The 12,957-nt window shown below is 37.1% G+C and overlaps 1 protein-coding gene across 10 annotated transcripts in view; it reads left to right on the top strand.

Annotated features, from left to right (window-relative positions):
• CPLANE1 (ciliogenesis and planar polarity effector complex subunit 1) overlaps positions 1 to 12,957 on the top strand; it is a 128,428-nt gene that overhangs the window by 57,772 nt on the left and 57,699 nt on the right. For 7 of the 10 annotated variants that reach the window (XM_067730530.1, XM_067730532.1, XM_067730537.1 and 4 more), the window contains exons 33-41: positions 333 to 626; positions 802 to 1,572; positions 3,028 to 3,194; positions 4,300 to 4,432; positions 5,293 to 5,347; positions 8,816 to 8,920; positions 10,414 to 10,485; positions 12,231 to 12,340; positions 12,687 to 12,882. In XM_067730530.1, the coding sequence (XP_067586631.1) occupies positions 333 to 626; positions 802 to 1,572; positions 3,028 to 3,194; positions 4,300 to 4,432; positions 5,293 to 5,347; positions 8,816 to 8,920; positions 10,414 to 10,485; positions 12,231 to 12,340; positions 12,687 to 12,882 (1,903 nt within the window). The remainder of the gene's footprint in view (positions 1 to 332; positions 627 to 801; positions 1,573 to 3,027; positions 3,195 to 4,299; positions 4,433 to 5,292; positions 5,348 to 8,815; positions 8,921 to 10,413; positions 10,486 to 12,230; positions 12,341 to 12,686; positions 12,883 to 12,957) is intronic. The other 3 variants (XM_067730539.1, XM_067730534.1, XM_067730531.1) reach the window with 2 other exon arrangements.

Genomic DNA, 12,957 nt, shown 5'->3' with positions numbered 1-12,957 from the left:
TTTTAGGAATTCTTTAATTATCCTCACCCACTCCATCACACCACTCCTTTATGGTCCCAGGGATGTTTATGTAAACTGCTTTACAGATAGTCCCAAGTCTCACTAGGAGTTCATATTCCTAGTTGACAGCTCCTTGAAAACAGGAAGCTATTCTTCTTTTCCTTTTTTTTTAAAAATCTCTCCCAGCTCTGCTTCCTATTCAGCATTTATGGGTCCAGCAGTTACTAAGACAGAAGTATGACTATTCTGGAATACTCAGATAATTATTGTTGCTTCTTTAGGTTCTTTTCATTATATTTTAAGATGTTTCTTTAATTTTTATTTTATCCTAGCTGCAACAGATCAACTTCATGAGCCTAATGCAAATAGTAGGATCATCCTTTGCTAACCTCCCGGATATACATCAACTTCTACAGCAGTCTCAGTCTGTGCATTTGGTGGGAAGCCAAGGATCAAACCCCACAAGAGGGAGTAATGATGTTGAAGACACCAGTAGAAATCTGAAGAAGAGATTTTTCGTTAAACCACAACCCATGGGAGAGTACACCAGAGAGCCTGGCAAGAACAGCCCACACTGCCATAAAGGAATTGTGCAATCTGATGAAAATAGTAATGGAAATTTACAGGTAATGCATTTTAAAATACCATTAAAGTTGTCCTAGTAGTTCAGTTGTTGGTTATTTGAGTAAGTAACTTATTTAGTAATTATATTCCACCTCCTCCAAAACATATTGAACATCATTTAAAAAGTAGGAGTTCGTAATGTATTTTAATCTTACATAATATTTTTTTCTCTTCCAGAATGTTCCACATAGGAGTGTTCCTTTTTGTCAATTAGAAGGCCAAACCCAGAATAGAGGACTAACTCCAGCATCTCAGAGCTTACCAACCACTTCATTGTCTCCAGCCCCTGCTGGAAATACTCACCTCCACCTTTTGTCCACGTCTTCTGCTATTCTGAAGACACCTGAACTTATCCCCACTGCAAAAACTTTCAGACCTGGTGATGGTTTTCCTTTGCTTCAATTTCAGCCCAAGCCCGAATTTAAGCCCCTTTCCTTCCATGCAGAAAGAGTTGCTCAAGTTCCCTTCAGTCCTCCGCCACAGCCAAGAGTGGCTTGGGGATTATCTGATTTCTTCCAGCCTCCTTTGCCAAAGAGAGCAATGGACACTACTTCAATGTCCCATTTGAATTTGAGCCAGTATAATACTGAAGCCATAAAAAAAGCAGTTGAGCAGAAGAAATGGGCAGAAACAATAATTACAGAAATTCCTAAGCATGTGAACTTGGATCAGTATGTTGGACAAGAAAACTTAACACCTCAGCAGGACTCTGCAACATTTATAAAACCAGAAAAACTGTTTGATGTTAAGCCAGGGCCCTTTGAGATATCTCCTCAGAATTCTTTTGGACTTCCATTATTGCACCTGCAACTTAAACCTCCTTCTGTATTTTCCTCTGCCTCAAGAGCATCAGTTACAGTTCCATCAATACCTATTAGAACTCTAGCAGAAGAAAGCAAATACCCAAGACTATCACTACTTCATTCATGTCTATCCCAAGAAAATATGGTAATGATTTTTGCAGAGTGATACAAAAGCACAGTCCTGCCTTTTTCATACCATAAATATACACTCAGTGAAAAGGTCTTATACACTTCTTTTTTTTTTTTTTTTTGCGGTACGCGGGCCTCTCACTGTTGTGGCCTCTCCCGTTGCGGAGCACAGGCTCCAGATGCGCAGGCCCAGCGGCCATGGCTTACGGTCCCAGCCGGTCCGTGGCATGTGGGATCTTCCCGGACCGGGGCACGAACCCGTGTCCCCTGCATCGGCAGGCGGACTCTCAACCACTGCGCCACCAGGGAAGCCCACACACTTCTTTTTAAAGAAATAATGCTTCTGTTATTGAAAATAACATACAAAATTTGGTTTAAAATAATAATGGAGTACCTTAAAGGTTTTAGGTCTTTTTCATGTATCAGTACCAGAGTTTTCTAGACTCTTTCAAAAAGATGTTTCTGAGATTCTGCTCAGAGAAGAAATAAGAAGTAAAATAAAATGACCAGTGTTCTTGTGTGTGTGTGTGTGTGTGTGTGTGTGTGTGTGTGTGTGTGTATATCTGTCTGTCTAGAGAGAGAGCATTGTTTGGGGTTCCTAGCAATTGTGATATGATTCCCTTCAAATCTACTACAGGTTAAAATTGTTAAATTTAGACCCAGATCTGTAAGTAGTTTTACATATTAAAAAATTATATCTTTTTAAAATACTTTAAACACAAAGATTAAATCTTTATAAACCCACCAAATCATCTTTAAAGTTGTAACCTTTGATTTATGAAATTAAGATTGTTTAGGTTCTAGTTTTGTAAATCAGTATAGTTGAATATTTGAGTAATTCATTCTCTGGTAGACTTTTAAGATTTGAAAATGGTGCTGGGAAAAGAAATGTTCATTCCTTAGAAAAAGTACTTACCGTGCCTTCCTTTCTTCTGAACGTATTATGAACAAAAAAGAAAGGATTAAAGGAGTGGAAAAGTAGACATTTTGGGAAGGTTCTAAAGAAATATTTTTAATTAGAATAGTATAATGAACCCCCAAGTTACCATCACCCAGCATCAGTGGTTATCAACATATTGCTAATCTGTTCCATCCATAATCTCCACCCGTGTGCATCCTCCCTATTCCAAAGAATTTTAAATCAAAGCTAGACGTTATATAACTTCATTTATAATTTTAAGAAGGAAGATTTTTAATATGAAAAAGAAATTAAGAAGATGAGGACTTTTAACATAATTTCTGAAATAAAATGCCCAGTTGAAATTTTCAGGAAATGATTTCTAAAATCATTTGTACTTTAAGATCTGCGTACTCGTCTTACCAGTCCAAATCAGTTTGTTTTCTTTGATATGTTCTATTTCTTGCACGTCTTAGTTTAATTTAAACCAATGTTTTTCTCAGTTTTTTATTAACATATTGCCTAATTGAGGTTTGTAATTGTAAATTACTATGCTTTGTTTTTTTCTTATAGTACCAAAACCCACAACTTATTCCACTTGAAAACCTTATTGCATTTAAACAAATGCAACAAAAATTAACGCATAATTTATTTGAACAAGGCGATCCTGGACACCTCCAACTTCTACAAGTCAAAATAGAATCATCTGAAATGAGACAAGGAAAGGACAGTAAAAAAAGGCAAGTTTTAAGTGAAATTTTATTTGAGCATATACCTGCAAATGTACCTGCAAGTTTATTATTAGTGACAATAATATAGTTATAAGATGAAAGTTATCTGGTTCAGCCTCCCAGCCTGACACAATTGCGTATTCAGTTTCCTTGTCAAGTGTCATGCATTTGAACACATCTTGTGATGAGAAAAATTCCTATAATGTGAGAAACAAATACTATTATTTTTTACATTTTATTAAGGAATTCTTTCCTGGCATTCATAGGCTAGAGGTTTCTTTTTACATTTTTCTCTAACAGGATGAGCAGTCATCTTTTGCAGCACAAATATTTGATATCATGAAATCTTCCATATACTGTCCAATACACTGAAGTAACGTTTATTGTTATTCTTCTTACCATATTCTCCAGACTCTTACAGGAAGCAGTGATGTGAATTGTTTCAGGGCACTAAGAAATGCGCATGTAAAAAGCAAGGCTGTGACTTCTAATGAAGAGCATTTATAATGTTTTACTCATAATGGATGTTCAAAACATGTATTAACTGGTAGATTATTACTTAGTTTAGAAAGTACTTTAAAAATTTCACATTTATCAGACCCTAAAATCTACTACCAGTGCTCTCTTTCCAGAAATGGTCTTTCCTTCCATCTTTTCCAGGTAAACCCTCTTCAAAGTAAGTTTTCCCCTTAACTTTTTGGGCTCTCCTTCCTCCTTGCTGGGATTTCCTCCTTGCTGAGGTGACTGAGTTTGCCTAACTTCTTCAGATAGGTGAATAGAGGTATCCAGTAAGGTTTCTGGGGCCAGCTTAGAATCTGCAGAAAAGAGAATTTGAAAATTACCTAAAAGGTGTAACTCTAACCTGGGACTCTAGTGACTAACACAGAAAAGTCAGTTCAGTAGTAGAGGAACTAGAAATAACTTTCATGGGTCCCTGACTTCTGCTTATATTTGCTTGTATTCTAGCAGAATATCTTGCTAATTTAATTAAATGGCACTGAAAATAATTTATTGACAAAATTTTGATAACTGTCCCACTGCATAGCATGATACAAATGAAAAACTGATGTTACTAAAATAGTAAAAATATATTTTGCACTATTGTTTTTAATAGACAAAGACGACGAGCTGAAAAAGAGCTGCAAGAAAAAAGATCAGAGAAACTAAGGAGAAAACCAAGTGTGACTTTCCAACCAGAGGATTTCATCATTAATGATAATGATTCAGAAATAGTTATGAAGCCCAAGGTATAGAAAAACTATAATACATTCTTCCCTGGTCTGCATGTACACAGAGTTTAGAATGTCTGTGGTTTATCTAGTCGTCTGATTGCTGGAAGCTTCTGATTGTGACTAGGAGAACCTTAACATCATTAAGCACATAAATCTCTGCTGCATCCCTCTGTGCAACAGTAGACAAACAGTTGTGAATGTGAAAAGCAACTTGTTGGTAAATCAAAAACTGTAGTTTAGAGCATCTGCTTGTGTGACTTATATTTGAAATCACTCTTCCTTTTTTCTATGACATCTTAATGCATATCATGTTATTTGGGTTTCTCCTATGATAGTTTCACCTAACCCTTTTAGGTGCCTCTAGGATTTCCCAAACATAGGTTTGTTATGCAACCTATATTTTATATCAGATCTTTGCGAACACTCCTTCTAAATTTGGTGACTATTTACCTGTATTTGCAACAAGAGTTTAAATAAACAGAAATAGTTTTGTTTACTTGAATCTTAGCACCCTTTTTTCAGTAAGTCCTCAAGAACATGTCTAGAGGCACTTAGTAAAATGTTGAGTCCATGAACAGTTTTGATATTATTTGTGAGTTAAAGCTAGTCTTACAGGAGAGAATTGCATATTGTAATTTAGTAACTGCATTAAATTGGTAATCCTCTTTTTTATTGTTTGACTTGTGAATTTCGTAAGTATCTTTGTGGAGTTACTTTGATAGAGTAAATAATTTGATAGAATAAATATTTCTAGAATTAAAGGATTTTAAATTATACCTAAAAAATCAACATTTCTCATAGCTATTGAATATTTTTTTCAAAATAATGACTGTCTTTGAGTTAATCATAACTTGATCATTTGGGGATTCATTTAGGAGCAACAAGAACATCATGGTTCCCAGCCTTTGGAAGACTTTGACATTCCTTTTGGTATGTATATGCATGATTAATGTCACATCTCCATTCAGAGTTAAAATCAGCTTTCTAAAAATATGTAGATACCCACCCACTTCCCAGGGATACTGGGAAAAGCAGAAATGTTTATGTAAGTGTTGTTGTATGTTGTAAGCACTGTTAAAATGTTAGTTATGATATATGAAAAAAATAGAAAAATTAAAAATATGTAGATAAAAATGAGACCAAATTGCTTTCATGTTATCTTTGACAGGATGGTGTTTATGTATGTATGTATGTGTATGTGTTTGTTTTGATGTGTTATCCATTAGAGCAGTGGTTGACAAAGTATGGCCCACAGACCAGATCTGGATTACACCTGCTTTTGTGAATCAAGTTTTATTGAAACACAGGCATGCCCATTTATTTACACATTGTCTATGACAGCTTTCACATTGCAGTAGGTTCCATTTGTTGCAAAAGGGACCATATGGTTCACAAAGCCTAAAATATTTATCATCTGGCCCTTTACAGAGTTTACCAACCCCTATAGTAGAGCGATGCAATTAATTAGAATCTCAAGTAAGATATTGATATATAAGGCCTAAAAGGAAATTATTGGAGAACACGCCTGGAGTCAAATTAATCATAGAAAATACATATACATTAAAGTAAAGGAATCAGTTCAGAAAAAAGAACTTGTTTATAGATAGTAAATTCTTTTCTTTCTTGAATTAGTCAATTCATTTCTTGCTACTGAATGTACATGTTCTCCAGGCTTTCTCTTCAGTATTTTTCACACATATACACACAAACACTCTTGTACCTCTGCAACCATTCACTCTCATGACTTCAGCTCTTAAATTTTTTTGGTGACATTCAAATATACATCTTCCCTCTCTTTCTTTTCTACTTTCCCCTTAAATTCAACATGTTCACGGGAGTTCTTTGGTGGCCTAGTGATTAGGATTCTGGGCCCCGGGTTCAGTTCCTAGTCGGGAAACTGAGATCCCACAAGCTGCATGGCGTGGCCAAAACAAAAACAAAAAAAACATGTCCACATTTTTTTTTTTTTTTTTTGGTGGTACACAGGCCTCTCACTGTTGTGGCCTCTACCATTGCAGAGCACAGGCTCTGGACGCGCAGGCTCAGTGGCCATGGCTCACAGGCCCAGCCGCTCCACGGCATGTGGGATCCTCCCGGACCGGGGCATGAACCCGTGTTCCCTGCATCGGCAGGCGGACTCTCAACCACTGCGCCACCAGGGAAGCCCAATGTCCACATTTTAAACTGGCATTTTCCTATTAGTGATATCACCACTCATTTGATTGGACAAGATTTTTACCTTGGAAGTCACCCCTGATTTATCCCTCACATCTGTTACCCCATTCCTTCACATAATCCTTGGCCTGGTGCTCCCTCCCTTTTTTGGTGCCACGACCCAGCATCAGGCCTCTGCGTGCTGAGCAGTTGTCTCCTCACTGACCTGCTTAGCTTCTGTTTCTCAGCTTCTTAATCTGTCTGGTGTTCTTCTTTTCCACACACTTGTCTTAAAACCATTTTCTTTTTCATTCTTGATAACATTCTTTCTCTTCACAAAGGTGGTACATATTCACTGGAGAAGATTTAGAAAATGCAAGTAGAAAATAAGACCAATATTAAAATCTCCAATAATCCTTCTGTCTAGAGATAACCAGTGTTAATATTCTTCTAGAGTTTATTTTCTGAATATCCCTACTCTCTATATATCTATAAATTATATATGTGTGTGTGTATATATATATATTTATATATAAAAAGAATACCTCCTCTACTTGTTTATAACTTACTTGTTTTTACATACTAGTATTAAGGTATATATCTTCCCATTTTACTAGATATTCTTCTACAATGTCATTTAAAATGACTGCGTAGTACTCCAGTGAATGTATATTGTGTCATTCCAAACAACAACAATTCTCCAATTCTGTGACATCTACTGGGTGTCCTATAATTCAATTCCATTCTAACACTAATAACCTATAGTTAGCACAGACCCCAGAGGTTAAGGAATCAGTCGCAAAAAACTCCCTATTTCCTTTAGACACCAGCTGCAAATGGGGTCCCCCAACACCTGCATTTTTGTCTGGTCACATATAAATTCAGGGATTCCCATGACACCCCCGCCCCCTACCACCAGGTTTACTAATTCTCTAGAACAACTCTAGAACTCACAAAAGCACTTTATTTGTGGTTACAGTTTCATTATAAAGGATACAACTCAGGAACAGCCAAATGGGAGAGATGCATAGGGCAAGGTATGGGGTTTGAGGACACAGAGCTCCCACACCCTTTCTGGGTGCACCAATCCCCAGCACATCCACTTAATCATCAACCTAGAAGCCCCCTTAGCCTCGTTGTCTCAGGGTTTTTACTGAAATTTCATTACATAGGCATGATTGATTACATCATTGGCCATTGGTGATTGAACTCCAGCTGCTCTCCCTTCCATGGAGGTGGGAGTAAGGTGGGGCTGATAGTTGGTTCCTCTGGTGACCAGCACCCATCCTGAAACTATCTAGGGGCCTGCCAGGAGTCATTAGCCTAAACTCAGATATGATCAAAAGGGGCTCATCATGAATAACAAAACATACTCCTACCACTCAGGAAAATCCAAGGGTGTAAGGAGTTTTGTTCCTGGAACCAAGGACAAAGACCAAATATAAATATTTTTTATTATACTACCAAGTGCCATCATTGATACTCTTTTATTCTACTTAGACTCCCTGGGTACTCTCCCAGGAATATCCACATCAAAACCTAAACTCCCATAATAGTCTTTGGACTTTGATTCTACTTCCTGCTGAATGTTTCCTCCAGGGTGGAAATTACCTCAGGTACAGCATGTGCAGTCTGAATTCATTATCCCTTCCCTACCAACTGGTTTGTTCTTCTGTGTTCTCTATCTCCATTTGTGTCACTACCAACTTAACATCAAAACACACATTGTTCTGAGTTCTGCTTTCCCCTTCCCCCTCTCAACCAATCAGTAGCCAGTTCTTGCCTATTTTACTGTCGTTGTAATTCTTAAATTTATCCTCTCTCCTCTATTCCTCACCATTACTAGGTGCTTATTTGAACTGCTGCAGCAACCTCATCTATGTGATTGCCTTACTTTAATTTTATCCACTCAAATTTATTTTCCACACACTGGCTGGGGTGGTTTCTCTAGAACATCAGTCTGACCATATCATTTCCCTGCTCAACAACTTCTACTGGATCTTCATCAGTCAGAAGAATAGGTTTCTAGCCTGGGCATACAGAGTCCTTCACAATTTTGGTTTTAATTCTACTGAGCTGCCTGTGAGGGTCAACTTAGATACCACTTCACTCAGAAAGTCCATTTTAGTAACATCTTGACACTGAATTCCTCACCTCCCTTGAGTTAGGTACTCTGCTTCTGGGCTCCTGGTAATATATTGGCTTCTCAATGATTGCTTCCAATGTTTTGTTGTTATATTTAAGAAAAACTCCAGGATAATGTTAATACATCAGCTGGATTGCATTTCATGGCCTCTGTAAAAAAGAAAGTTAAAGGATGTCAGGATGCAAGTACAAATACAGACCCAGGTAAAATGCTATTTCACTTTAATTTTTAAAATTCATTACATTTTGCAATATTTAATATATCTCAACTTTTTTTTCAAAACAGTGATTTAAAGGGAATTTAAAATTATGTGATAGGGACTTCCCTGGTGGTCCAGTGGTTAAGACTCCACGCTACCAATGCAGGGGGCCTGTGTTCAATCCCTGGTCATGGAACTAAATCCCGAATGCCTCAACTGAGAGATCCTGCATGCCACAACTACAGATCCCTCATTCCTCAACTAAAGATCCTGCATGCTGTCACTAAAAGTCCCGCACATGGCAATGAAGATTCGGCATGCCGCAACTAAGACCCAGCACAGCCAAATAAATAAATATTTAAGTAAAAAATAAATGAATAAAATTATGTGATATTAGTTACTCATCCCAGCTTCTTGTCCCCAGCCCTGGTATATACTTTGCACATTTTAAACCAAAATTAAATTTTAAATTGAATTTATGGTAACTTCATTAAAACATAATAGGTATTTGTTTAAAAATGCCATGGACTACATCCTAAATCAGTAGAAATAATATATATTCTAAAATTTTTTATTTTTTGGCTGCGCCATGTGGCATGTAGGATCTTAGTCCCATGACCAAGGATTGAACCGCACCCACTGCATTGGAAGAGCGGAGTCTTAACCACTGGACCGCCAGGGAAGTCCTGGTAGAAATAATATTTTGAATTTGGGTTCTCTGTGCCATAATTGACTTCACTAGAATTTTATGCCTAAGATTGAGAGGCCTGAAGCCGTGGCTACTGAAGTTGAGTTAGGAAGAGAAGGACTAGATTGGGTTTAGTGTGGGAAGAATATATGTAACTATGTCCAAAAATAGAGAAAATAAATGTTGGAGGAGCTATTATTTGGAATTTTGCCTGACAGACTTCTTCATTAATGTAATGAATGAATGTATTAGGTGGTTTCCAGTATTTTTCTCCTATGAATGATGCTTCAGTGAGTAACTTCTTGCATAGAGCCTTTTTTGTTGTCGTTGTTCATCACTATGATTTAGCTAACTCTTTTACCCTTTACCAATCCAGTAGATTAAAGAAAAAGGCCTCTAACTGTTATTTTAATTTTTATTTCTTTCTGAATGAGGTTGAGCATGTACAAGTTTTTTTTTAATAAGATTTTTTTTGATGCAAATGGTGAGTGCGCATTTGAGAAACATTCTTAAATGTATCTTTGAGAAAGCCTAGGAGGTACTTGACTGCTCTGTAGTCTTCTAAAGTCAGCAGCCTATTTGCTAGAAGTTTGTTATTCATTCAGGTGATCAGGCCCAGGATATAAATAGTAATAAAATCTAAAATTATCATATTAATTAAAAAATTAAATTCTTAAGCTGTCTACTTTTCTACCACGTTTTATACACAATATATAAAAATCTGCACTTGTATATTTAATTTTTTCTGTGCTTGTGAAATCCTTTTTCTGTTGTCTCTTTTTGTCCCAAATCTCCTAATTGAATACAAGATAAAGATGCTGCTTCTCAAGAAGTTGTTTCTGAATGTCATAAAAATCAGCAAATCATTTCTTCCTCATCAGGTGTGATTTCTTTCTTTTTTTTTCTGAGAACACCATGACTAGTTAAAGGTTATGTCTGCATGATGGCCGAAACAGGAGTTACCGACCCCCATAAAAAAAAGCAGTTAAACCAATCAATTGATTTAATAGAGAGAGAATGAGAATTTAAGTATTTTCACTTTCTTTTTTTCTAGTTTTTTAAAAAGTTTATTTATTTTATTCATTTATTTTTGGCTGCATTGGGTCTTCATTGCTGCACACGGGCTTTCTCTAGTTGTGGCAAGCAGGGGCTACTCTTCATTGCAGCGCATCGGGTTCTCATTGCGGTGGCTTCTCTTGTTGCAGAGCATGGGCTCTTGGCATGCGGGCTTCAGTTGTTGTAGCACGTGGGCTCAGTAGTTGTGGCTTGTGGGCTCTAGAGCGCAGGCTCAGCAGTTGTGGCGCATGGGCTTAGTTGCTCCACGGCATAGGGGGATCTTCCTGGACCAGGGCTCGAACCTGTCTGTGTCCCCTGCATTGGCAGGTGGATTCTTAACCACTGTGCCACCAGAGAAGCCCTTTTTTTCTAGTTTTTTGGTTGTCATGTGGTTTAAATTCAAGCCTTGGTGCCAAGTTTCCAGTACTCAGTATTGCAACGAGTTATATTTTGCTTGTGAAATTTGAAAGTAATGTTCTATTAAAAATGCAATGCTAGGGAAAAAAAATACAATGCTAGGAAATAAGATTAGAGTTGTAGGACAAAAGGCACAGAGTTAGACTGCTGACTTATTGTGACAGGCTTCTATATTGTTTTGAATAAGAAGCTAATGACTTTTGTAAAATTAAGATGTTAGACATTTTAAGTGGTAAAATTTAACTATGGTCTTTATATATACTAAGAACTACTGAATTGTACATTTTTAAAGGAGATGAATTACGTCTCAATAAAGCTGGTTAAACAAGCGAACAAGCAACAAGAAACAGTGTGGAAAGTAAAAAAATAAATTAGTTATGATTAATTTCCTAAAGCCTGGTTTTATTGAAATTTTAAACAAGCAAAACTGACTTAATATATCTGAAATTGAAAAATGAAATTATAGCATGTTCTTGGTATGACTTAGATATTTCATTATTCTTGTGAGCCATTCATATGAGAAAAGCAATAGTCAATATGCATCAATTCTGAATTATTCTAGAGTAATTTGTCCTTAGAATAGAATACAGTTTGCTTTAATTTATTTATACCTATGAAACTTCTACTTAGATTTTCAACAAATATCCTTTTTTTTTTTTTTTGGTTGCGTTGGGTCTTCGTTGCTGTGCGCAGGCTTTCTCTAGTTGCAGCGAGCAGGGGCTACTTTTTGTTGTGGTGTGCAGCCTTCTCACTGCGGTGGCTTCTCTTGTTGCAGAGCACGGGCCCTAGAGCACGCGGGTGTCAGTAGCTGCAGTGTGTGGGCTCAGTAGTTGTGGCACGCAGGCTCTAGGGTGCGTGGGCTTCAGTAGTTGTGGTACGCATGCTCAGTAGTTGTGGCTCGCAGACTCTACAGCACAGGCTCAGTAATTGTGGCGCACGGGCTTAGTTGCTCCGCAGCATGTGGGATCTTCCTGGACCAGGGATTGAACCTCTGTTCCCTGCATTGGCAGGTGGATTCTTAACCACTGCGCCACCAGGGAAGTCCGTCCAACAAATGTCTTTAATGTTGTTTGTTGCTAACTTTTTCTTACCAAGTTAATGACATAGAGCTATTTACAGATTTTTTTACTATCCTGATTTTTCTTATTTTTAGAACATGAATCTTTCAATGTTCCTCAACTTTTGGCACCAGATGTATATCTGAATCTCAAACTTTCCACTGAAATACCAGAGAAACCTCTGTCACCTTCAGCAAGTGAAACGGTACTAAAGTTGGAAGTTTTAATAAGAAGTTTTAATAATACCTTTGTGCTAAATTGTATTATGGTCATCTGCATTATTCAGTTGTATAGGTGAAATGAGGCCAAAAATCTCATCTACATAGATTTGTTGGAAAGGTCAAAAATTAGTTTAAAATTTAAATATTGTGCCCCCAAATACTGTAAACCAAAACCATCACACATACTTCCTGAAGTTTGCCCTAAGTTAGGCTTATATAAGCTCTTCTTGCCTTGAGAATTAAACCTTTTTGGGGCAGGGGTAGGGTAGAGTGGCCGTACTATAAGTAAAAAGAATGTAACCCTCTTTGATTTTGTGTGTTTTGGTTCAGATTGGGCACACTTACATAAATGTGATTGACATTGAAGCTGATGATCTACACAAATTACCTGTTAGAGAAGAGCCTTCAGATGATAATAGTATCAAACAGCAAAGCGATCGTCTAGAAGTCCCATCTTCTGCAGAATTACATTACATGGCAGCTTCAGTTACTAATGCTCTTCCCCTGCACAATTTTAAGAGTCAAGGTAATAATTTTTTCTACTTTTAAAATAAATTTAAAACATTTTGAAAAATTCTTTAATGTAGCATTGTTACCCCTA

This window comes from Pseudorca crassidens, chromosome 3, assembly GCF_039906515.1.
Source record: "Pseudorca crassidens isolate mPseCra1 chromosome 3, mPseCra1.hap1, whole genome shotgun sequence".
Classification (NCBI taxonomy): domain Eukaryota; kingdom Metazoa; phylum Chordata; class Mammalia; order Artiodactyla; family Delphinidae; genus Pseudorca; species Pseudorca crassidens.
This window is presented reverse-complemented; position numbering and strand designations above follow the sequence as displayed.